The 26,720-nt window shown below is 36.1% G+C and overlaps 3 protein-coding genes across 5 annotated transcripts in view; 2 read left to right on the top strand and 1 right to left on the bottom strand.

Moving 5' to 3' along the window:
* The window catches only part of LOC112573620 (dynein heavy chain 3, axonemal-like), a 57,519-nt gene extending 55,460 nt beyond the window's left edge, over positions 1-2,059 (bottom strand). For both annotated transcript variants that reach the window (XM_025254158.1, XM_025254165.1), the window contains exons 1-2: positions 1,834-2,059; positions 1,373-1,474 (exon numbers count right to left, since the gene is read on the bottom strand). In XM_025254158.1, coding sequence (XP_025109943.1) covers positions 1,373-1,474; positions 1,834-1,854 — 123 coding nt within the window. In that variant the 5' untranslated portion in view covers positions 1,855-2,059. The remainder of the gene's footprint in view (positions 1-1,372; positions 1,475-1,833) is intronic.
* A 273-nt stretch (positions 2,060-2,332) lies between these two features.
* LOC112573634 (CMT1A duplicated region transcript 1 protein-like) lies at positions 2,333-18,695 on the top strand. The gene is made up of 10 exons (XM_025254180.1): positions 2,333-2,639; positions 3,109-3,788; positions 5,176-5,639; positions 10,463-10,698; positions 11,120-11,323; positions 11,575-11,696; positions 11,950-12,098; positions 13,058-13,200; positions 13,738-13,896; positions 14,182-18,695. The coding sequence occupies exons 2-10, from the start codon at positions 3,200-3,202 to the stop codon at positions 15,887-15,889; spliced, it is 3,774 nt and encodes a 1,257-aa protein (XP_025109965.1). The 5' UTR covers positions 2,333-2,639; positions 3,109-3,199; the 3' UTR covers positions 15,890-18,695.
* A 745-nt stretch (positions 18,696-19,440) lies between these two features.
* Positions 19,441-25,545, top strand: LOC112573637 (TNF receptor-associated factor 6-like). 2 transcript variants are annotated; one of them, XM_025254203.1, is made up of 9 exons: positions 19,441-19,464; positions 19,779-19,931; positions 20,576-20,633; positions 20,926-21,030; positions 21,152-21,310; positions 21,655-21,819; positions 22,380-22,510; positions 22,691-22,862; positions 23,976-25,545. In XM_025254203.1, the coding sequence occupies exons 2-9, from the start codon at positions 19,780-19,782 to the stop codon at positions 24,378-24,380; spliced, it is 1,347 nt and encodes a 448-aa protein (XP_025109988.1). In that variant the 5' UTR covers positions 19,441-19,464; position 19,779; the 3' UTR covers positions 24,381-25,545. The 2 variants fall into 2 exon arrangements, with proteins under 2 accessions (XP_025109988.1, XP_025109978.1); XM_025254193.1 differs by having other exon boundaries at positions 19,454-19,553.
* Positions 25,546-26,720: the final 1,175 nt, after the last annotated feature.

Genomic DNA, 26,720 nt, shown 5'->3' with positions numbered 1-26,720 from the left:
ATATAAAGTGCACTTGTTTTTATATTTTGTATTCAGCCTAGGTTAATTTGACTGAAATTTAATTTATCAAGTACAACAGCATTGGAAACTGGCAGTCCAACAAAGATTTAAAAAAAAAAAAATAACATGGCTGACATGTCTGATGTAGTTGTTAGAGAGCAATGGGAGTGGCTGCCTTCAAAGGAAAGGCTGGTTTTAAAGTTTTATTGTGAGTGAATTCAAACAGCTTCAGTTTACATAGTAAATTGGGTAAGTGAATGCCATTATGTACTCATTTGTTGTCCATTCCATTATAACTAGGTTTGTTGTGTAAGTACCAGGTGTGGATTTTTGGTATGTTACCAGCCTGCTGCATAGCTTACAATTTTGAGAAACTTTGCCCACCCCTAGTATAGACAAATTGACATTGATTATAAGAGTTGGTGATCTTTGTTTCCCATTATTGAATGCTGATGATACCTCAACTTGGAGGATATTAATATGTTCAAGATAAAGATTTCAGAAACTTATTATGAGAACACTAAGTGGGGAGTTTTGAAACTATATGCTTAAAGGGAAATAATTTTATATTTTGTATTCTGGTTCTGTCACTTAATAATAATAATGGGTATTTATACTTCATTAATGAAACATTGTGGTAATATTAATTTTACTTTGATTCTTGAATGTTCAGTACACTAATTGAGAAAAAACAAAGAAACTGCAGTATGAATTTTAATCTTGGACTAATAATAAAGATATGGAAAGCCTATTGGCAAATCTCTGTGTCTTAATGAATAAAAGAACGTGTTAACGTTGACTTATGCATTCAGTGTTAAGTATGTAGCGACAACTCACATTACACAATTCATCAGAATTTATTTTATTAAAAAGCATAATGAGCGTTACATCCCAGATAGAGAGAACTAAAGATTGTCTTGAATGCTGAATGTTTCTCCCAGGAATAGAATTTCTGATGTATCTATTCTGCCATTTGCTAATTTTAATAGTTTGGAGCAAAATCGTACCTTTTTCATTTTTATATTATTTTATATTATTTACATTAAACCTTTGAACATATTTATTGAAAGGGTGACTTTTCATCGATGGAGCTTTATGTAGAAGATGCTGTGTTACATGAACTTTTCTCTGCAACTATGTTAACTACTTTTCACTCTTCCTAAGACACAGACTAATGGTCTCTTTTCTTTAATTTATTTTCCACTCAGCTCCAGGTGCACTCTAAATGTTTTTCCAATAATCTCCAAATCATTCTAAAACACTTTGATGCCATGATCATTGAAAGTGATTGAAAGTGATATGATGATATTCACAAGTTATTAAATCTCTGTAAAATTTTAACACTTTTGCTATGCATATTGTCATTATTTACCTGGTAAAGGTCTGATGGATCATTTGCTGCCAAAGCTGGCAATGGAGGAAGGCCAGGAAGGCCTTTACTTTTGCTGCAGCTCTGAAAAGGTGTTTCCATCATCTGCACATCATATTTTGGCCAAAAGTCAGAAATGCAGTAAGCATCTTTTCAATGACTGCCATTTGATTTTGCTTCAATTATGGCTGATATATATACTCTTAGCACATAAAAATATCTTATATTTTTACTAGTTCTGAATGATCATTTGTTGAAATGTGTAGTAATAAGACAGGCAACAGGATAAATAACATCCTAATATAAATGGCGACAACAAACTATACAACAAAACGTAATATACGGTATGCATCACCAAAGATTGGGCTAATTTTCCTCCTAGAAAATCACAAAAATTAAATTCCCTGGTTTACTACACTACAGATAATCAACAAAATGTTTAAAATGAGAAAGATCCATCTCACTTTTGCTCGTTCTAGTGCCATTTTTGACGTCTACAAATGTTGTTCGTACTCCACGGTAATGAAATGGTATATCTTTGTACAGGACAGGACAGTCTCTCTGTTAAGTATATTCGATGAATTTAATCACATTTTTTGTCTAATGGATAAGCCTCGGACCACAAATAGACAGGTAACGGGTTCCATTTTGGCAAGCGATATCCGGGCTTCCAGTTGCTAAGCACTTAGCCTCTTTTTGGCTGCTGGAAAGCAGACGACGGAGAAAATATTTGTGAAAGAAACGGATCATCCTGTTGACAGAAAAGATTGTTTTACAATATCTACAACATCGCATATGAATTGTTACATACAGATTATGTAATAAAATGTTGATTTCAAGAATCAAAGCTCTGAATAGGAAGAAATGCTTGCAGAAAATATTAAATTCGGCGCATCAGGGGGAGGCTACTACTACTAATCACTGAACTTCAATTTGATCTGGTTTGAGTTTAATGTTGATAAGAGCAACATTTTCATAATAATCTTTCTATTTACAAATTATCATAACATAACTAATTTTCTGTAGCAATTGTTGCCTTTGAGACAGAAACTATCAACAACAACAAAAGGTTCGATTGGGAGGGAATTTAGCAAGAACATCAGGGGACACAACTGAGCACGCATAACATGACGTTGCCTTGGGGACAGGCGTCCAATGGAGCCGATCTAAATGTGCATTGACGGAGCCTACCAATATATAGTACGCGATCAAAACGCGCATGGCCTTCAGCATTTGAGTACTGACAGGAAATACTGATAGTGTGCACAAGGTGAGTTATTGAATTTTAATCTTCCTGTCCTAGATCGGCGTCAAAATGATGGCTGTGCCTTTTTAGAAAAAAATGATTGATTTCGATGTGGTGAGAGACTACAATTAAATTAGAGTTAGGCTGTCTTCCTGTCCAGTTATCTCGGGCGACACCAGTGAATCTATTTATCATTCCAATGAATGTTACTTCTGCCAGATATGGTTTGCTAAATGAAGCCAATTTAGAAGGGTTTTATTTTTAGTTGTGGTTTATATAAAAACTACTATACGTACTATTAGACAAGTATAAGTATGCTTTGGCTATACGTGATCGTTTTGTCTATAATTATATAATAAATTAAAAATAAAATTAAAAACGCTAGCTAGAAAATTAGCAAGACTTACATAAAATTGAAATGATTCATCATTAGTAGCTTAAAAATTGTTTAAATTAACAATCATTTGATTTCTTGTTGTTGTTGTTGGCACAGGTGATAATAGGATGGAACAATACACTGAAAAGCTACAGCTGTGAAACATTCACTAATTATTATTTGTCAAATCGGCACATTTTAAAAAAATATGCTGGAAGTTTGTGAGTACGTGAACTCCAATACTCCAATAATGGAGAGTGGAGACATGAAGCATTCTAAAGACAATATAGAACAGTATGAGTTTAATCTGGGCAAAGCTCATGAACTTCGATGCATTAACAATGGGAAAACTACAACATGTGGTGAGTGTGAGACATGTCAACTGAACCTGAAACTGAAGGAAGTGAGAGAGTGGTTCTTCCGTCTAGGAGACTTTTCTAAGAAAAAGTTCATGCTTGGTCTGTTAAGAAGAATCCAGAGTACTGACCTTCTGGAACAAATGGTTTCACTCCTCCAGTCAGTAGTAATGAAGGATTTTATATATTCACGAATGCGGACTCAGCCAAGCCTGGACACCGATGCTATGACTTTGAGCGCAGACAGAGCTTTGAATGAAGAAGATGTTATGCAGTATATCACATCTATCTGGGACTGGTTTGTGCAAGTACCTTATTGGTCAAAAGCTAACTTTGTGTTCGGTTTGCTGCAGATGTGTGATGCTCATCTTTTAAGTCTTTTGCATGCTCAAGCCAGAATGCTGCTTGTCTCTGAAAGAAAAGCAGATGAAAGATCATCAGGTACAGTTGTGTGCATATGTGTGTACTTAAAAATATGTATGTGCACATGTGCCAGCAAGTGTCTGTTTGCAGATATGCAGGAGAAAGAAAGAAAGGAAGAGAAAGAGAGTTTGTTTCTTTTACAGGTCTTAACCTTATTTTTAACTACACCATACTAATATAGGAGTCCAGTATGTTATATAAAGGATTCAAGTTTTCACATGATAAGCATTAGCTAGCAACAGGAAAAGTGATTGATAAATCCTCTGGAAATAAAGAGATCTAATAAATATTTAAATGCTTAATTACTGGTGATTAGTTGTGACATATTGCAAAATTATTTTACATTAATCATTTATTGAATAAGAGTTAAGCTTCTGTAAGGATACAGTATTTTGCCACATTGTCTTCTTTGGAATTTAATTAAAGAAAATTTGCATAAATCTACTTATTCCAATCATACAGCCAAGCAATAGAATTTCTTTAATCTGAGGAAGAAAGATAAGAACTGAAATGTTTTGCTGTAGTGTAATATTCTCTGTGCATCTCAAAGAAGTCTGTTTTGCTCTTCCTGTCACTGTATGTGAGAGAGAGAGAAAGAGTTTGTGAATATGAGTGAAAGAGAAGCTATGTTCATCCTTTTCATCTTTCTAAAAAATTATTATTTTTTAGAAGATTGGTATCTCTGACATTTTAACTTTTAAAACTATTGGAAAATGCAATAAGAATGTGAAAGTACTTTAGAGAGAACATTCAAGAGGTTTTTTTAAAAGATGGGGTTATTTTGAACGGTACTACATTTTTGTTCTTTGTAGAAAAGATAGGGCAAAGATAAGTTATCAAAGAATTATTATAACATTTATACTTTGTGACCTCTATGCCTTTCTAAAGCCACTCAATCACTTGACTTGCCAGTTGTACACTTGACTAGTCCTAGTGTTTCTTGATCTTATTGAAAGCAATAGATCAGCATTATAAGATTGATTGCACGTGCTGACATTTTTATCCCTCTGTCCCATGTTTCGTCAATGGATTAATCTTTGCAATCTGATAATATTATGATATTTTTTTCTGAGAACGCTATCAGACATTTTGGTTATACGAAAGATACTTAACAACAACCATTAGCACTATTGCATGGTGAGGACTGCCTCAGCTATGTTGTTTTAAACAAACATGAGCTATCCAAAAGTTATATGTCACAGAGAGAGAAAGACTCAACTCAAATTCTTTACTGTTAAGCAATTGACCCATACAACTGGATTTGTGAGCTAGAGAGAGGGAGTGTGTGTGTATGTTCATGAATTTAATTTTTCTCCTATTTATGTTCTTGATGTGTGTTCCTTACAACATATTCCAAGATTTCTTTATTGATGTGTCCAGGTTTGTCTTCTTTTCCTTGTTGCAGATTTATTTCCAGACTATACAGAAACAGCCTCCATAGCTACCACAGAATATTCCTACCATTCTGAAAAAATCCCAGGTTTGCATCTGTTAGCACAAGCCAGAACACATTATTCAAACGTCACTGATGACCCTTTCACTGGAAAAGAGATCCTTAAAAACACTGCAATGCATAGACAGAACATTGATATGGATACTGACTCGGTAAATGACAGTAACGATTATATTGTTGATCCAGCAACATGCACCATCCTAACTTCTTGCAAGGCATATTCAGGTGCATCAAAGTACAAGGACTTTATTAGATGCCTGCCAGTTCACCTGGCAAAATATATTCTCAGTTTTCTGGACCAGGCATCCTTGGTTAATGCACTGTGTGTGAATCAGAAATGGCGAATTCTTATTGAAGAAGTGCATCAAGAGCGGTTTATCAATCAGTCATTGACTGAGGAGGTCATGCTTATGCAGGTATGTTTTCAAACAGTCATAAAAATGTGCAACAAAAAATTTCTAGAAAGTTTGTTAAAGCTGTTGTTCTAAAATAGGAATAATGCTTGTGTCTGAAAGATGACCAATGCTGTATCAACTAGTCATAATATAAGGTTAGCAACTTAAATCATGAGCAAAGTAAAAAGTGAAAATTGTGTTCTGTTAAAAGACAAGAATAGTTTTCACTTCTCCCCTTGTGCCTTTTGTTTGTACATGTTAAAAGCTAATCTAAGGTCAAAATGTTTTTTCAGATAACTGGATTAAGTTTATAACAACACTTATTTCAAAATTCTGAGAGAATAATTCCTTTTCATGCAAGGAATACAAGCTTTATTCTCTTTAGTTAAAAACCTCTGTCATTTCGAATATCTAGATATACGATCCCAAAACTGATACAAAACATAATACGAAAGATCAAACAAGATTCAAGAACAGTCTAGTTAAAAAAATGTATTCTTATTTATGTAAAGGTGAGATGAAGTAAGAATAACAATCAAAATTTACATTTTAAGGGTTATAAATATATTTTCAAAACATTCATTTGTTTCATATCCCTACATGCATTAAAACAAGCAAGAAGCGTATTGCCTTTTAAAAGATATGCTGATAATGCCTATCTTTCAATTACCCTAAAGCCCTTGTCCTGAACAGAATAATCAAAGAGCATTATATAAACCTTGACTGGACACAAAAAAGTCAGGAATAAAATGTGGGATGATTAATCCTACCCATTGAAAAAAGGTTTAGGTGGGTCAGTATGAGTCTTTTCATATACCCCAGCATAAACGGTCCCAGTAATTTTATCCTACCACCTATTCAACTGATTCAATGGGGGTTTTGTGGCTTTTTTTTTGGCTTAGATAGCTTTCTATGGGGTTGCCAAACCAAAATAAACATTACTGTACTTGGGTCTTAACATCATGACCGTTGAGAAATAATGGATTGCTTAGCAGCTGCAAACAGCACTCATCCAGCAAGTATTCTTAACTTCCAGACAAACAGTTGAACTTCAAAATATAAGAGATTTGAACAAAGGAAGGTTTGATCCTTATCTTCCTCACTCTTTTTCTTTTTCTTTCCATAATTTCTCTCCCTTCTCCTATTTTTCCATCTTTCATTCATTGCCTATCTTTAATATTATGTAAATTTTATTGAATGCAAGATTGTCTTTAGGAACACACACACACACACTCTCATGTCTGTTCTTAGAAGAGGAACTTTTCCAGCAATCTTGGGACTTATTTGACAAGAGAAAACATAACTTATCAAGCACCTGCAGTAATCCTTTTAAGCCTCACTTAAGATTTTCCTCTAGGACTGAGAGGAAGGATATTGATTTTCTACCACAAAGGGTTTTTGGTTTCATCCTGTTAACTGCATTCTTGGCAACCGCGCCTTGACCAGATAACTGCAAGGCAAAGAAAACACTCAAATATCTTAGCAGTTACACCTTTTTTGTACTTTAAGCTGCCCTTGGAATTTTGATGGAAAAGGACAATGGAAGATGTTTGCAAAGTCATTATAGACTGACAAACCACAACCTTTCACAGAAAATATAAATTGAAACTAAGTCCTGTTGAGGTTATTTACATGCATATTCTTTCATGATATTACAGATTGTTGAAGGAGTTATCATTTAGAGAAGAGAATTAATAGCGTTATATTTTCCAGATTCCATGTGCAATGAAGCTATATTTTTATTTCAGTGGTTACAGGTAACAAAATGGTAGTTAAGAGAAAAGATTTCAAGGAACCAAATAGATGTGTTTTGTGGCATATACAGGCTTTGTTTGTAAAAAAAAAAAATAAATGGAGGGAAACTTCAGTAAAACTATGCACAGAATTCCATGTGCAACAAAATGCAAGTAGTTTCATTTGATACAAGCACACCTGCCTGGTGTTTTAAGTTGTATTTAAAGCTTCTATTATGTAGTGAGAAAAACTCTTTGTCACTGCCGTTTTATAGGTTCACGGTTTATGTACAGCTCACACAAAAGCTTTAACCTACCCAAGCATCATTTAAGCTTGACCTGCTTTTGTGTGACAAGAACTGTCAGTCTAAATGTGGTATATATGGGTATCCGTGTGGTTTGTATGTGTGTGTGCTTGCAAGTATGTGTGTGTTCTCATGTGCATGTGTTCTTGTTAACTAGCTTATTAAAAAGCCACCTTTCAAGCTGTCATCAGTTATATAGCATCTAATAGGACAGAACTAAAATTATTTGGTTAATTCAATTTTAAAACAGAAACTGGAGAGAAATATTGCAACCCCATTCATATGCTGTCTCATCTTTAAAAAGCTGCAACCAGCTGGAATGGTTAAAGCCAACTGGCAACTTTAAGTACCTAGTTTAGTTTAGTCCTTGTTACTCCTTGAGGAACATAGGACCGCAACAACACCTCACCAGTAGACCCGGTTTTGGGCAGCCCCCCTCAGTAGTGCCCATGTGGTTCTGATGTCCTTTGCCTCGCTTTCTACTGTTATTTTCCAAGTCTGCTTTGGTCTCCCAACTCTCATCTTCCCCTGAGGATTCCAGTCAAATGCCTGCTTGGCAACAGTGTCAGGTGATTTGCTCAGGGTGTGTCCCATCCAGCCCCATCTGCGCTTTTTGAGGTCTTCGCTAGTGGGATTTTGGTTGGTTCTTTTCCACAGGCTGCTGTTGGAGATCTTTCCAGGCCATCTTATTCCCAGAATCGGTAGGCATCAGTTGGTAAAAGTCTGGAGCTTGTTGTTGATGGCGTTTGTCACTCTCCAGGTTTCAGAACATGCAGTAGGACTGCCTTCACACTGGTGTTGAAGATGTGGGTCTTACTGCGGAAGGATAATACTCAGGAAATCCAGATGGGATGTAGGCTGTTGAAAACATGCCTGGTATTGTTGATCCGGATTTTGATGTCATCGTCCACTCCACCATCCTTGTTGACAATGCTCCCCAGAAACGTGAAGCAGTCTGTTTCCAGGATGTTCTCTCCTTGAAGTTGGATTGGGAGTTCCTGGTTGTTGATGATTCTCATCACTTCAGTCTTCTTTCTGCTGACATTTAGTACCTATGATGGCCTAAATTTCCAAAAATATTTTCACAAAATTAATCTCATCTAATAAGGATAAATCATTATTAGTAACCTAATTACTGCTTAGATCATGGACACATATAGGTGATTGCTGTCTGTCTGCCGAGACCAACGCTTAGCTTCTTGCACAATTCTCTGCTGTTGGTCTCGGTGAGCTTTAACAATGAATGTGACTAAACCATAGGTTCTGTACAAACCTACCTTGTTTTAGTAGTTAATCTGAAATGTGAATAAACCGGAAGCTTTGTACGCACCTACCTTGCTTTAGTAGTTAACTGGAAAAAATCGTCTGCTAGCAGCCCAATAATACAAGTTAGCGGCTTAGATTTTTAATAAATGGGAATCTATTGTACAATTACAAGAAATCATCAACTGAAAATACATGATGTACATACTTAAAAATCAAGAATTTAAGGCTCAAACCATTGGCAATCCTTAGTAGACCTATTTCATAGTGATTTTGCTAGCAAGAAAGGATAAGCTTTAGAAACTTGGCTAATATAATTGAAAATAGTTTTTGGAGGGTTTACAATCATATTATTGTTTAACATCTTTTTTAATCAATTAGATTTCTTTCCACGTTGACAAATTTGTGACCTTGGTAATCTGTTCTTTTAGATAGTTGTGCTTGTTGCCTTATCTCCACACCCAAACTCAGGTTCTGTCACGTAGGCAAGCAAGAAGCTTTCCCCCTATTGAGAAACGCTTTCATGGCAATTAATAGAACTAGGTCTGATCGTGACCAATGTGAGAAATCTATGTCTCATGATAATGTGGAAATTTCTTATCCATGTTAATTTTTTTTTCTGTCTTTCAAGTTAGAACATTTTTTTCCAGTTCATTTTATTGGTTTGGAACATCTTCAATGCATTCATTTTTGGATTGGTGAAAATGCTTGAAAATATAATGCCTTTTGATTTAAAAAAACCTTGTGCTGAGTGATTTATCAACACCTGACATTTAGAAGAACCAAAGCCAAAATGGTCTTTATTCAGAGTGGAATGTTAAGCACTAGGGCTGCCCTTACAAAAAAAAAGGTTAACAGGAAAGCACTTGAACTCTTTTGTTCTAAAGCAAATCCAGAATTGAGTGAAGTGTGTGTTTAGCAAACAAACGTGATCAATAACCAGATATAACCTGAATGGGGATGGGGGGAGTTTGTCATGGTATTTCCCCAGCTATATGTATAAATGGCTATTTCCATTACTGTAGGTGTACAGATGTGTTAGCTTTTGAGAGAATTATTCTGTTCAAAAGAAAAGGAAAAAAAATTGGCAAAAGGAGGAGAGTGCTCCAACTAAAACAGTGTTTTGAACCACTGTCAAATATGCTGCTTCAGTTATACGGGTTCTCCTACAAACATTTTATTTTCTGTCCTTTGTTCCCAAAATCCATCTATTATACAAGGAAATTTATTATTTAGCAAATATGATGAATGAAAAATAAAAAGGGGACATATCATTAGCTCTAATTACTACAATGTGTTGAAATCTATTAACTAGTAACTGGTGAAATATAGTAAAAGATGTTACTTCACACAGATGACAGAAAATAAACTGTCTGCAAATGCAGTGATGTGCATCTGATTCCAAGTAAATTTTTCCTGTTTATACTTTTGTGTTAGTTTTTTCCTTTTTATGAAAACATGGACAGTAAAGATAAGCCTAAAGTATATTATGCTACCCATAGGCTCTCACCAAACTTGGATTCTGCTGTTGTACTATTTTCAGGGTGCTGCAGCACAGGGAGCCAACCCTGTATATGCTAATGATGTGGATGTTCTGGTGCCAGTGCTGTATCCTGGCACCCATGAAGTGGAAAAAACTGAGGATACCGTCATCAAAGCAAACTTCAAAAGTGAGGTCAGCTTCAAGACTGCATACAGTGGGGTTGTGACAAGAAAGGTCATCATGGAAGAACGCAATGTTTTCTGTGGTGCCTATAATGTTATGGTGCTCAGCAACATGTGAGTACTAAATATGGAGATGATGATGACACAAGAAAGCAGTATGCAATTTTTCTCCTTTTTCATATTTGACTGTGCAGTTGTCTGTAATGGAGTATAGAAATGTGTGAATTATACAATTTTTTAAGACATACAACTTTTTCCGTTTTTGCATTATTTTGCATTATTCTGTAACACAGTGTAAAGATATGGTAAAGGAACCACCAGGGCTTTTCAGTCAATGGGGAGGGAAGTGTTAAGAGACTAAATTTGTTAACAGTTAGCTTTTGTGTGGAAGTCCACTGGAAAACATGTGTCGCACCACTTGGATATCTAGTATGATTTAAACACTCAGCTATTCAATTCCACTGTGCAGTGTAGTGTGTTATAAAAAGATTCATTGCTAGACTTTAGACTCTGTATTTTTGGTTGTAAATTGCAGACAGGATAGCCAACGTGTCATACACACAGAAGGTGGGAAGTTGATAGCGCTTGGTTCCCGTGATCGCAAGGTCCGTTTCATTGATTGCGAGTCTGGCAGGGACATGGGTCCAGTGATCACAGGGCATGCTGGATCAGTCAGAAGTGTTTACCTTTGTGAGAAGCGAGGGATGGTCTTCAGTGGCAGTTATGACACAAGCATAAGGTCTTTGTGAAAAATTTTGATTAGTGCATTTATCTTCCTCAAAACCCTCAGTGTGAGTGTGTCTATATGTGCATAAAATGTGATTTATTTAGTGTGCAGAACATGCAAAACTCAAGCTGAACCCAACTACAATGTGTTACAAGTTTTCAGTAAAGCACAGTGTGTTATGGTAAAAAAAATTATTATTTGAAAAAATATATTACATAAGCAAAAGCAAGTAAAAACTCTTTTCCACGACACACTTTTTTCAGATGCTGGTCAATTGAGACTGGACAATGTTTAAAGATATTTCGTGGACACATGGACACTGTTATGACTATGCTTGTTCATGGAGACACATTAGCATCAGGCGCCAAAGACAAATCATGCAAAGGTACTTTAGTTCACTGTTTCTGTGACAGCTTTTGCATCTTGAGGTAGGCTTCTTTTAGCTGCAAACAAATAGATCTCTGAATAGATATGTGAATATGCACAACAGGCAAACATTGATAAGAAACTTAATTAATTTTGTACAGGGTGGCTATGGTACTTTTAAACTTCCTTATTTTCATGCCATTCCCAAATAATGTTAGTAGTTTATGCATAAATACACAGGACTTATTGCTCATTGCAATGATGACTTTCAGTGTGGAATATTCAGACGGGGAAGTGTGAAAGGTCTTTCCGTCATCGACATCCTGTCCTTGCAGTAGCACTCTCTGCAGATGTCTGCATCACAGGATGTCAAGGTGGTCGTGTAATGGTGTGGGAGCTGGCATCAGGACAACTAATTAAAGTATATTTCAGTAGTAAAAACTTGTATATAGCAGTTCCTGATTTATTTGGACTGTATATATTTCTCATATTTGAGTTTCTGCCACTGTTCACTGATTTACATGATCCCTTTCAATTTTAGAGACCCCAATTATGTGACTACAGATAACATCACAAAGCAAATAATAATAATAATAATAATGTGAACTTACATTGTTCCATATCACGTCCAATGGCAGGCTTTACGGAAGAAAAGACACACAGACGTACATGGATGCATGCAACATAACATAAAATGTCATATAGGATAAAAGATATATAGCCAGAGGCTTGTCCCAGCGTGTACAATTCATTTGAAAAACTGTAATCCAGGCTGCAAATGCTCCTTTCCACACCACAGGTCCAGTCATAGAATGAATCTAATAGGTAGAAGCCTTTTTGGGTTTTTTTTAATGTTGCTTATTGAGTTGCCTGCATAATGCCTATTTGAAAAACTGAAATGAGTTCACAAGCCATTGTAGGAGAAGCAGTGCAAATCCAGTGATATAATAGTTTCAAGACATTAAATTGCTTGTCATCCTTCATCAGTTGCAAAACTAAATGCTTTTGTTTTAGTTATAAAAAAATTGTCAAAACACTGCGATAATCTTCAGCAGAAAATGATATAATGGAAGCTAGATGCATGCTTCAAACAGCACCAAATCAATTCAATAATAGCACAGAAATGTTAAATACAGTAGTATTTATACAAGAAAAGTCAAGGCAAAGATATGAAATTAAAGAGTTATGGTAAAAAGGACTTACAAAATCTAAGGATAACAATCTCCATGTTACGCTTTCCTTTGCAAATGTTTTCATTTTATGCACTGTTTCTTACATCTTTACTGTTTATTTCTTTACTTATGAGCTTCCCTGGCTTTAACCTGTAAAGAGTTAATGTAAAGTACACATAAGCACCTTGGTGTTGCATGTTTTCTACAGAATTTGAGTGGCCATCATGGTCCAATCACTGCAATTAAGTTTGACCGTTGGCACATTATCACTAGCAGTGAAGATGGCTATGCACTTGCTTGGAGTTCTCTTGGCCATCACAATCGATGTCTCACTGCACTGAGGCACCCCAAGTATGCACACAATGTTTTCACCTTTCTGATTTTAAATATGACATAATATGAATACCTTGGTATACAAAGACAATCATTTGAATAGCAGAGCTTCCAAGCATATGATTCAAAGGCCAAATAGTATTTTATGCATTTACTCATCCCACTTAGGGCTCTTTTGCAGAACTGATAGAAGTTACATTTGGAAATATAAGTGCACTTGGCTGATGTTTTTTTTCTTTTTCAACATGATGTGAATAATCAAAAGCCTCTTGATAATTTTCTTTCCATTTTGATTAAATATTAACAAAAATAATTATCTACTCTGGTTTGATGGCTGCTTATTCTTTTGCTTATATAGAAATACTGCAGAATACATTACATACATTAATTCATGGATTACTGATGGTTTGAAATGCAAAATCTAGATCTAGAATGTATGAGATCACCACCACAAATGTATTTTGAGACCACATGAAATGCACCCTAGAATCTCTTTTGTCATCTGCAATTACTTTTTGTACTATGATGTATAAATATAAAATGATATTTTTGAAGGGAAGTGCTTTGCCTGGAGTTCATGTACCTGCGTGTAATAACTGGCTGCAGTGATGGGCGAATGCGAATTTGGAATATGCTGACTGGCCAGTGTTGTCGAATTTTGAGAGGAAACAGTCGCAGTGACCCTGTTCAAGATATCTTAGCAATTGGAAACAAGTACATAAATATGCCTTTATTAAATGCATTTTATGATTGCAGTTTAATTTTATATATAGTGTGATTTTATTTAGTCTAGAAGCATTTTTTATAAGGAGCAAAATTTTTAAATATTAATAATGAATAAATTTGTAATGCATTTAATATAGATTGGATTTTCTTTGATAGACAGCCTTCAGAAAAATACAAATCACATTTACTTTGGTGCTTCTTTTTACGTGCTTTTATGCCCTAGTGGCCTAGCCCTATTCTCAATGTTCATATTCTTAATATAATTCTTTTCAGAATTTTTTTGAACACACACAACAATCTGCTTCTTCTTCATTTTGAGCATGTGGAATGGGACTACACCCTGGAAACAGACAAGGTGCCACCACTAGTTCAGTATGGATCCTATTCAGATGCCCCAGTCAGGTTGCAACCTTACACTTACGTCCGTGCTCACCGCATGAAGAAAGCAGGAGCCAGCAACACCAAAATCATCCATCGCAATGCCTCCCCTCCATTGCCTCCAGGATCCAAGGTGATTCTGCAGCATGGCTACCATGCACTGCAGCTTCCTCACAGTGCTAAAAGCCTGAGTGAACACAGCATGGAAGCTGCTCGAAAGATACACAGCAGCATGTCCCGACCAGACTTCAGTCAAGTCTCCTGCAGAGATGGTAGCTCATTCTCTGGAGATGAGTGTCAGCTGGAGTGCAGGCAGACTGCATGCAGAGATGTACAGCTGGAGCTGTCTGCTTTTGACAGTACTGCAAAGAAACCACCACCATCTCCTTCATTGTTAGGCCTGGGTGGTAAGCATCAGCCAGCAGCATCCAAGTCGACTCCATCAGTGACCATTAATGAAAAGATGGGCAGTAAGGCTGCCAGTGCTGTTGTGATGAAGAATCCTCCCATTGTTAAACGTCGTGTTTCCTGGGCTTTTGATAAGCCTCTTGAGCCCAAGGACAGAATCATCAGTCTGTCAGAAATGAAATCTCTGCTTCGTTCCCAGATCCGAATGAAAGCAGAGAGCATTGTCCCTCCAAATTTCATTTACTTAACAGTGAACACCATTCAAACCACAATGGTTCCATCAGAAACCAATTATAACACCAGAAAAAACATGCTTGAAGAGAAGGTAGTAGAATACACTGAAACTAAGAGACCTTCCTCTTCCCCAGGCCGCATAGACCCTCGTACTAAGTTACCTGTTGAAGACCTGGGTCTGAGAGTCTTCATGGCTGAAAGTGATATGGTTTCCGAAGTGTCTGATCTTAGGTCTATACGGTCTGCAAAAGTGAAGGAAGTAGCAAAACCACCCACCATAGTAAACAAGGAAGAAATTACCACTCTTTGTGCTGCTACTCACATCAATGCCACACCCTTCTTAAGCCTTCATCCAAGTTGTGTCAAGTCAACCATTCCCAAGGGCAGAGTGATCAGGCCCATTTCTGCAGGTGTTTTGCAGCAGCAGAAAGATGCTAACAATGCTTCTTCTGCTACTTATTCAGTGAGACCAGTCACAGCCCCTGCAGCAAAATCCTATCCAGACACTGGGAAATCTGTCTTTAGAAGTATCAAGACGTCCCTTCCTGGTGCTACACCAGTCCCACCTCCTTCACAGCAGCAAACTTCATCAGCTATGGCAAATGCTGTTGTTCCTATGTTGATGTACTCAAAAGAAGTAATGCAAAAAATAGAGGAAATGAAAAAACAGAACCGCAAGGCAAGAGAGCCGCCAGTAGCTGTTCTTGGTGACAAACCTCTTGGAAAGATCAGCCCCCATAACATGCCAATGAGGAACCACATCAAGTTTGAGTTGAAGACACACAAACAAGAGCAGGCACAACTTGACAGCATCATGTGCATCAACCATGAGCAAAAAATTAAGGAGCAAGAACAGCTGGAGAAGAAAAAGCGAGCTGCATGGTTGGCCAAGGTCAAGGGTAAGACAACCCAGGACTTCAGCAAGAAACCCTGGTCCTTAGCACCAGAAATTGGTGAATGAAGTAGCTAACTAGTGTTATCTAAAAGTGCAACTCAAAGAATTAATTCTCCAAGAAAATGCATTATTGTTCTCAATAAGGCGACTGATAATGCCATCACTATTGAATCCTCTAATGATAAGTCTAAGGAGAACAGTATATTTTATTGGAAGACAATCTTTTTTGAAGTATAAATGTTGACCAGATGAACAGCGACAAAGCTTTCAGTTCAGCTACTCCGTGCAAAAATGAATCTGTAAATCCACCAGTTTACATGGCTATTTGAAACAAACCAGAAAGTTTCATGATAAAGAACTTTCCAGAAGAGGTAGAGTTCCTTAGTGTTAGTCTACTGGCTGTAGGTTCAATGACTTGAGTGGTTAAATATGTTTAAGGCATTGCATACTAAAGTTCCTCTCTGTTGACTACCAGTTGCTTTCATTGATATCAGGTACTCATCCTTGCTGATTTGGTGAGGTATTTCTCTTTTAGACTCAATTGTTTGTCTAACTCAGTTTGGGCAAAGTATGGCCATGGACATCTTTGGACCAGTCCGTCTGCCAAACCGTGAATTGCACTTGTTTTCATTTTTTCATTCAGCCTAGGTTAGGGTTAGGATTAGGGTTAGGTTAACTAGGTTGACTTGGTTAACTAGCCTAGGTTAACTTGGTTGAAATTTAACTTATCAAGTACAACACCATTAGAAATTGGTAGTCTGCAACATTCTAACATAAAGTATAAAGATAACAAATAACATGACTGACATGTCTGATGTAGTCGTTAGAGGGCATCGAGGGTGACTGCCTTCAAGGAAAATGCTGGTTTGAAGTTTAAATTGGGTGAGTGAGCACCATTATGTACTCATTTGTTGTTCATTCCATTATCACTAGGTTTGTTGTATAGTCACCTTGTGTGGGTTTTTGGCATTTTACTGGCCTGTCGCATAGCTAAGAATTTTGAGACAATCCCTCAAAAAGAAAAGTGGTCTAACTTTTGTTTCAAAATCAAGCTTACTAGCCATCAGACAAGAAACCCCAGCTCGATTCATTTGTATCTGCACAAAGCAATGAAAAATCTGTGATGCACATTTTTACAAATTTTTTTTTGTTTGTAATTAAGTGCCGTAATTCTGATGACTATAGTGTTATTGTCTACAGACAATTCACGAAGATGTAAACCCAAGTTATAATGCAGTGTTTTGTTTAGAAATATATTTAATTCTCTATCTTCATTAAAATAAACGCTCAATACCCCCAATCACATCCATGAAAACAAAGCTTGAAAAATCAGTGAATCTGCATTCTTTAAGACCCATGGAATAGTAGTCGATTGAAACTTAGAATACAGATTACATTAATCACAACTTTACATATTAATCAGTTTACAATGCTCTGAGCATAAGTTATAGCTTTTAGTACCTAAAAAATGTTAACAAAAGATGTTAATTTAACAATTTTTTTTTGATCACACAAGCTACAAATACAAAAGTCGTTTTCATTGAAAATTTCATTTCAGACATTTCATTTCTGACGACAAATCTTATGCATTAACATTCAGCAGCAGAAGCATATTTAAAACTAAGATATGTGCTTATTTGGTTATGAATATGTACATAGTTTGTTGTTTTAACAATAATTCCTCCTTGTCATTTTTCTTTATGTTAATTCTTTCTCTAAACCATCTTTCAAACTGTCCTGCAGAAATGCAAAACTTTTAAATCAAGTGATAAAGTCTAGGTACTAATATTTGAAGCTTACAATTTAAATTAACGATATAGTATGACCAAGAGTGAGGGTGGGATTCAGATTTCATATAAATGTAATTTCTCTTTGGATTTGGCACCAAGTTCTCACTGGGTGCTCTGACTTCCTCACTTGAAGCCTAAAAAAAAAGTCCTCATTGTCCCTTCACTTTAAAAAGTACAAAACTAAGTGTGAGGTCAAAGTGTTTTCCCAGTTCTGAAGCATTCTAAAGAGCAGACTGCATGCTATATAAGACTATGAGATTATCCAATTGTTCATATTGAGAAATGCTGCATGATATTTTTTGGTCACTGAATTTTGAAGTTCTATTAAAGAAATGAAACCTGGAGTCAAAGAAAAGGAAGGTGGAATTTAAAGAAAAGGCTGGTCTGACTAAAATATATGATAAACTGTGATTATTTATGTAATTTGTTTTTTGTTATCAACATATCCAGCATGTGTTGTTTCAATAAACAGTTTGAAATTTGTTTTTCTTCAAAGTTGCACAGACCTACTTATTAGTTTACTTTTCTATTAAAAAAATAACTTGCACTGTTCTTCATAGCAAGTGAAAGTGATTTATCATGTACTAAGAAAGACTGAGATTACTTCTTTACTGTTAACAGAGTTATGAATGAAAATAAGTGCAGGAGCACACACACACCAACACATACATAACAATATTTACACTTTACCATTGTATTATAGGATTTATAGACTCTTAAGTTCAGTAATCTATGCATAGTCGAAAAAACATTTACTTGACTGACAAACATGAAACTGAATTGTAAAGAAATACAATCGCATTCACATAAAACAAGAACAATGAAGTTTTTGACTCTATTATGGTGATAATAAAACAAGTCTTGGAAACAGATATGATCTGTCAGTATCACATGATACCATATTTTCCAACAGTCCAAGTTTCAGATCAGCTGAATAGTTTTTAGGTGTTGCCAAATGTTCCATGATACTTGCTGACTGGTCAGTATCACACAGGTTTTCACTTGTTTATGTTAACATTTCAAATGCATGGGTGGCCTCTGATGTTTGTCCATGGAAGTTGACTAATAAAGAACATTTCAAAGCTACTTGTCTTGTTTAGATACTCGAAGACAGTTGGTTGTTACCAAAAAATCTCCTTTGGTAAATACAATGTACTAATTCACTGAACAGTGTACCATAACTGTACACCACTAAGAACATATTCTTCTGACATCAAATGAATTAATTCTCTTACGAATCGCACCACTGAAGGTGGTATTAGACGGTACTCAAAGAAACAGAATGTGTTCAGTAAGCACCCGATGACTGAGGAGCGTTACACTTGTGAAACAAGTCGAAACTTTCCATGCAGTGGTGTCGCCAAAATGTTGAAGAATTTCTTATAAATGACGAGACCACTTTTGACAGATTCATATAACGGACTGTCCGGATAAGGCGACAGTTTTTCGCACGTAATAACCACTTTGCCGTCTGTCATAGCGTAGATAGTATTATCGCGGCCTAAGCGCACGTTTTCACCAGGGTAATATCGTAGACCTAGTTGACGAACGAGGACTTCACCAGAATGCACGAAACTTCCATCTTGACGCTTCCATCCACGGCTTTTTCCACGAGTTTTGCAACGTTTATTTCGAGAAGTTCCACTTGCCTTCTTCGATGCTAGTCTGACTGAGAAGACATTGCTGAATGTAGGTAAAAAAGTCGAAAAGATCCTCGATATTGGCGCTTTCAATGCCATGACCGTTGCCATGTTGGATCTGAATCAGGGGATGTAACCGTAAATCCAATTCGAACCTGTTTTGTTATCTCCCCTCAAACCTCTGCGAAGTGCATGAAGTGTGTTCACTCAGGTAGGCTGGCAAAGCAGCACTCACATAGCGGACGCACAGGTAGCGCTTGCTACACTACTTACAGTTTCTACTGCGGTTGCAAAATTACTGTAAGCATTTTCCTCTTTTCTTCAAAAGGATTTGATTTATAAATTATGCATAATTAATTAGCCTCAGTAAATCTCTTAACCGTGTGAAATTACTATTAATTTCTGTAGTTCAAATGATTTGTCGGTATAAGACTATTTAGGGGGATGTCGTGTACTTGTATTTCGATTGTTAAAAATTTGTGCAACGTTTGAACTCAATGGAGACTAAACAACAAATGTTTTCAGCATGATGGAACAAGGATATGATGTGGAGATGGCATCTGGAGAGCCCATAGACCCCAAGTATTCTTGTCCGGTGTGTCTGACGGTGATGCGCAATGCCATGCAGACGGTCTGTGGCCACCGTTTTTGTAGGTCTTGTATACTGAGGGTGATTGGGTAAGTCAATGAAAAATATGTGCTTTGATTCACATTTTAAAAACTTGAACCACTGAATACAATGAACTTTAAAAAGGTAGTCTACATTTGTAGAATAAAATCTTTCATAGAACTAGATTAGATTAGTAGCTGATTATGCATAATGTCTATATAGTTTACATTGCTGCAGTAACAAACTGCATATGCGTGCTTGTGGACAGAGAACACTGGCTCACACAAGTACATACAGGCATGCAAACACACCCATACCCATCTACACCCATAATGTCTGATGTGTAAATTATAAGGCTAGGTGGGGCAGATATTTACAGCCTTTCTTTACTACATATGGTAAGGGGTGATGTGTGGCTGAAATTTTATTGTTTGGTTTTTTGTTGTGGATGGCTTGCTGGTGTTAGTGAAAAACTTCTCAAAAGACTGTATGACTATGTGTATATCATACATTATTTTTGTGTTTAAAAAATGCAAATTCTGAAAGCATCTTTTCAATATTTTTGTCTTTGATGATGAGCAGTAGAAATATGGTATGAAGTTCAGTATGTTTTCTTGTATACAATCCAACATCTTTATATACCATTAATAAATTTATATGTATTTACTGTTGCATGCATATTAATCGTGTTACTGCATTGGTTATCTTTCAGGGACAGACAATGGGGTAAATGTCCTGTTGACAAAACAGTATTTCGAAGAACTGACACTGTAAGCAATTTTTGTTAAGTCAGAAGATGCAGCGTCACATTTGTTGTATGATAATCATGCTTTTGAATGATTACCTTAGATGCTTCAAAGTAAAATCTGAATCACTAGTGTGGGATTAAACAGAAATTAGTAATGTGATCCCAATTCATTTCTCATTTTTAAAAAATCTTTTCATTTAATAAAGTATACCATTTTTTCTGGGTGGTAAGTCTAGTAGGCTTTAAATGAGGTAATGCTACACATTCAAGCTTTGTGTTTTGATAACTTCATTTTACATCTTTTCCGTTTTCAGCTTTTCAATGATGTGGCAATCCGACGAGAAATCTTGTCTCTAATAATTAAGTGTAAAAACAGCAATGAAGATTGTGTCTGGTTTGGAGAACTCCGTGAATTAGAGGTGTGTCAATGCTACCTTCATTCATTTATATTGTTGTACTTAAGAAACATGCTCTGCTATCTTAAAACCATGTTGCATCTGAGAAAGTGATTACTAAGTGACCATATTTTTTTCCCAACAGAAGCACATCAAAGTATGTCCTATGGAGCAGATAGACTGTCCCATCAATTGTGGAGCTCACTTTCCAAGAGGGCAGTTAGAGTCCCATCAGGAATGCTGTCCCCAACGACGAGTCACTTGTAGCCATTGTGAACAAGAAGTCATCTTTTCTCAACTTCATGTATGTGTTGATCTCTTTGCTATTAGAATATTTCACTGAGGGTTTTCTAGAGTGCAGCAGGCAGTTGGGGACAGGGTCACAGAGAGAACTTGTGGGAAGTGATTTGGGAAAAATAGATTTGATGTTACATGCTGGCTTGGTTTAACAAAAGATATTGTTAAAAAACTAAGATGGTGAAGTTGGCCATTACTATATAACATTCTTTTCAGAGCATAAAAATAATTATTGAAACAATATTTTATCAGTCTAGAGAGAGGAGAGATGTTTGTGGATAAGCATTACTAGCTAAGGGTGTCATATCGGTGCTTTTGTATTTTTTCATGCCAATTTGAAAACATTTATAGAAACATGAACTGCTGCTGTGTGAGAAGTTCCCAGTGACTTGCAAATTATGCGGAGAAGCAAACATACTGAGAAAAGATATATCCAAACATGTAGACTCTGCCTATGGTTCTTGTCCTCAGTCAAATGTGCCATGCAAATTCTTTGCTGCTGGTTGTCATTTCGAGGTGAGTCAATTTGATATGAGCAACAGGATATTATTAAAATTTCATGGTGATATTGAACATGGCACAGGAATGTTCAGTTTACTGATCTGGTAGACACATGTCAACAGGGGAAACTAATCACATATAGTATTTTTTTTTTAAAAAGCGTTAAAATCTTGCTTTTGGCTGTTGTTGAGAATATCCGTCTGCTACAAAGGGGATAACTGTATTGTATGGAAACTAAACCTTTATTGCCATGTCTAGTTATTGTTGACCTTAAGACTGTCTGAAACCATTCTGAAAGATAGCATTTTCATTTATTGTCTTTCTGTCACAGGGATCCATTTTTATGTAAAATAGTTTCTATAAATGAGCTGCTTTAACAATTGTTTGGTATTATTTCAATTATTACTGCCCCACAATTTAATCACAGACTTGACAAAGTCCTCCAGGTGAGATATCTAAAAATTTTGTAATCTTCATTGGCATCATTACTAGTAATGAGACATTGCTCAAAAGTCAGAGCTGCTCAGGTTGTGCAGCTCTTTGCCCCTTTATTTAACGAAAGTTTTGTTTTTCAGGATAAGCGAGCAAACATGCAGATTCATTATGAACAGAATCTTGATCAGCACATGTCTCTGCTGATGGGCCGTCTGATTGCATTAGCTGCTTCTCATGATATACTTAAAGAAGATTTGGCCACAGCTCAGAGGTCAGTCTTCTAAGATCCATAAAAATAATACATTTTTTTATATTAAGTTCCTACAGAAACTGATTACTGATGAGTCTGCGTTCAGTGTATGCATGCATGTGGATATTTTGATAAAAAATTGTTGAATGCACAGATCTGCTTATAGCTGATTATGGATATATTCCACTGGCTACTTTATAGCCAGTTAGGTAGGTCAGAGTTGCACATCTCTGAGCATGCTGTTCTTCTGGAGCGACTGAAAGAAAGGACAATAAGCGGCCGCACCCACTGGCGTCTTAACCTACAAAATATGGAACCAGTGCCAGGAATGGTCTTCAGTCCACCATTTTACACATCCTGTCCAGGATATATGGTGTGTGTATATATATATATGGTTTCATATTTCTTTCATTTAGGCTGTGAAGACTATCTTAATTCATTAATGTTGGGTGACTTAACATTCTCTGTATAAAAAATAAATTGTACAAAATAGTTCTTCTAGGGTGTTAGAATTTGGCATTGAAAAAATTACAAAATTAATTTTTATGTCTATTTTGTATCTTTTTTGGTGGTAAAAGTAATTATGCATTGGAAATACTCAAACTGACCTTTATATTTTTTTTTTGCCTCAGTTGATCAAGTGATCTGCTGTATTTCAACATAAAGTTGTGAAAACTATCCATATAATGTTAGGTATAATTGTTGTACAAAGATAAATTTCAGTATGGCATGACCTCCTGCTCTGATAGGATTCTGTCCAAACAGTTTAAAATGTGTAATAATAGTGAAAGAATATCCAATCAAAATCAGTTCCTTAGGCTTCTTTAATTTTGAGAGTGTATGGCTTGCAAACTTTATGAAGATGCAGAGTTTAATGAAAGCGGTAAAGATAATAATTTTAATACATATGCCTTCCATTCTGAAGGGGAGCTTATAGTATTTACCAAGAAAAATGATTCTTAAAGTGTGCAATTGCATTGCACACTATCTCACTACACTTAAACACTATACACCTCTGTTCGACCTGCCAATTGACACAAAGGAATTTTAAAAAAGGTAAAGATATTTGTGTGACTGTAAAACCATACAATAGTGTGCTAGAATCCTCATTTATCTTGAGACCAGCTATTTTCTACTTGCTACTACCTTGCTGCCTTACCTTTCACAACCCTCAGAATTCAGGTACCCACTCCACAGCTGAGTCAGCTGGGAAAAGTACACATCATATGGGTATTAAACCAGTTAGTGTGTGTGCCCCTGCTCAATCCACTAGGCTATTTACACATCCTTAAACATGCATTCACTTTTTTATGAAAAATCTTTTCAGTATAATAAAGAGTGTTAATGTTGCTTTGACAAATAATCTAAAAATAGGGTCGATGATGCTTTTAATAGCTTTGAATGAAAGTTAATGAAGAGAATATATATACCCATACTAGGAAATTAACAGCAGTGATTATCATTTTTTTTTTATCTTTATAAACAGATGCGCCTACGACTGGATTTTAATGGTGTTCGTGATGGAGAGGACTACTACAGCTCTGTTTTCATTGTGCTGCAACGTGGAGAATTTGATGAGGAGCTTCTCTTTCCATTTCGTGGACAGATCAAAGTCACACTCCTTACTCAATCAGGTGGTCACAGTGAAGGAGCAAAGAATATTTCTGCAGTCATCAATTGCATGGAGGTACCCCGCAACACTACTGGTGCAGTCAATTCCCGCATCAACAGTCGAGGTCAAACACGATTCATCAAGAAAACAGACCTGATGGCACCACCATACTGTAACAATAAAATCATATTTTTTGAAATCGCGATGGTAGTTCCCTGTGATTCGTGCACAGGCTGCACAAATGGTAATCTCAGTAGACCCCCATCAGTTAATCCATGATCCAAGCATACATTAGTTCATGCAAGATAACATAGTGAACAAAACATCAGGGTGACCAGACAACAGCTTTTGATTAAAAGAAAGCAATGTACTTCATTACTAATATGTAAAATAATAGGAATGCTTTTGTGTCCCTATAGACAGGTGACAAAAAGAAAGAATATACATTATGATTTTATGTGACATCTAGAACATGTAAAAATCCAGTCTTGACTTTGTTTTTAATGTTTTATTTTAAACTCTGTATTCACATCAAAGATGGTTTGAGTGATTATGAATTGGTATGTATGAATGCAAAATAGATATCCTGTTTTATTTACTTTGGGGAAGTATTTGTAGGGAGTGGTCACATTTCTTAATGCAACAGTCTAAACATTTCATAGCTGACTGCAAAAAGTCACTTACACCAAAAGTCATCTTGCATCATATGAAAAATCAGCAATAGGCAAGAAATAACCATCATTATTCCTTTTTTCCATCTGTAATAGTTGCTAGGTATTTAAGAAGTGTTCGTGTAGTTCTTTGATTTACCATTATATCAGTTTACTTCATTTGACATGCATCTCCACATTTTTTTTTTAATTATCGTTTTTTTGTAAAGTGATGGAGAAAGTTGTTTCAATGTACTCTTAACTGGATCAAGTACAGTTTATCTCAATTTAAAACATGCATCCTAAAGTCATGTATACAGATTTTATTACGTCAACCAAAATGATATTTTGTTTGAAATGCACTTGTGTTGGTTTTCAAATTATTTTAACCTACAGCCTTTTAACACTTGCATTTTAAAGGTTTCCCATTTTTAACAGCCACATTCTTTCAGCCTTTCTCTTTCCTGTATATATGTAAATAAACATTTTATCAAAACTTGCTTTCAGTTGTATATATCTTGGTTGATATTATTTTCATCAAATATATACTGACGGTTCAAAAAATCCTGAGAAAGAATATGTGGCAGCTGCAGCAGTCCGCATGAACACCTCTACACCACCTCTGACAACTTGCTTGGAGGGCCACATCTCTTCAGTGTTAAAAGCCCTACTACTTGCTTTGCAGTACATTAGCACAACTACAGATAAAACTTGATCGTTTCCAACTCTTTTATCATCCTTACTTGCATTTCATGCTCAACATTTGGATCACCCACTATTAGTGTAGATTTTTTTTACCTTCTCCATTCATTGCAGACAGAAAATATTGACATTTTTGTTTGAGTCCCTAGCCATGATCTTTCTCTGCACGTGGCATCTGTTTCCAGGGCTGGCTGCTTGCCGTAATATAGCCTTAGCTGCTGACACGGCGTAAAACACCAAATTCCCCCCCCCACCATGTAAATATTGCAGGAAACACAAGAGCTGATGAGGCAGCAAAAAAGACCCTTCAACAGCAACTTGTATATAGTTCAGACGTTTTCCTCAGACTGGTATGCCTCTGTAAAAATATGCATTTCACAGCTTGGGCAACTCCAATGATTCCATGGAACACAATAAACTCCACTCAAATTTTCCAAAACTGATTGCATAACCCAGCAATCTCTGAACCCACGAGAGGTGGTCTTAAATAGGCTAAAAACTGGCCACCTATTTATAACTCATCGTTTTTTTTTACTCATGGGACAAAAATCCCCACTCTGTCCTTGATGTCATATGACATGTTAACTGTAAAATATTTACTCCTTACCTGTCCCAAACTCTCAACAGTTCAGCAAAATTATTTCACAATCCACACTCTCAATGAACTGTTTGTAAAGTATTTGTCCACATCAATCATATAGCTTATCTTAAGTCTATCCAAATGTTTCACCTAATATAAAAAGACCCTGTTAATTAGAAAATTTCTTCTTGTATATAACTAAGAAAAGAATGTCTATCTTTTTCAAATATCTTAATGTCAACCTTTAAATGTTCCTGTACTTAAATTGCTCTCGCCATGAGATAGCCTCAGTTGCTGACATGGCGTACAACACCAACTGACTGCATGGTTGATCGCGAGTTCCCAAATTATTCCGACAGGATCGACTTGCTTGATGAAACTATAACAATGTACGTCAACGATACAGACTGACTGGAAAAGTAATTATAAGGCTATCATGTGATACTTGAACCGATAATTTGTCCTCTTTGAGTTTCTCACACACAGCTGACAAAAAACAAACAAAAACGTACAACTCGGGTAGTATCAGTTAATAACGTGATTTGGTATCGGGTGTGTCACTATGTGCTACAATTATAAAGTTGTAAAATATTTCATAAGCCCACTGGTATTAGCGTATTTTTCCCCCGATCCATTGGTCTGCACGCTTGAATGTGTGGGTGACGACTGACCGGTTAACAGAGGTGT

This window comes from Pomacea canaliculata, linkage group LG1, assembly GCF_003073045.1.
Source record: "Pomacea canaliculata isolate SZHN2017 linkage group LG1, ASM307304v1, whole genome shotgun sequence".
Classification (NCBI taxonomy): Eukaryota; Metazoa; Mollusca; class Gastropoda; order Architaenioglossa; family Ampullariidae; genus Pomacea; species Pomacea canaliculata.
This window is presented reverse-complemented; position numbering and strand designations above follow the sequence as displayed.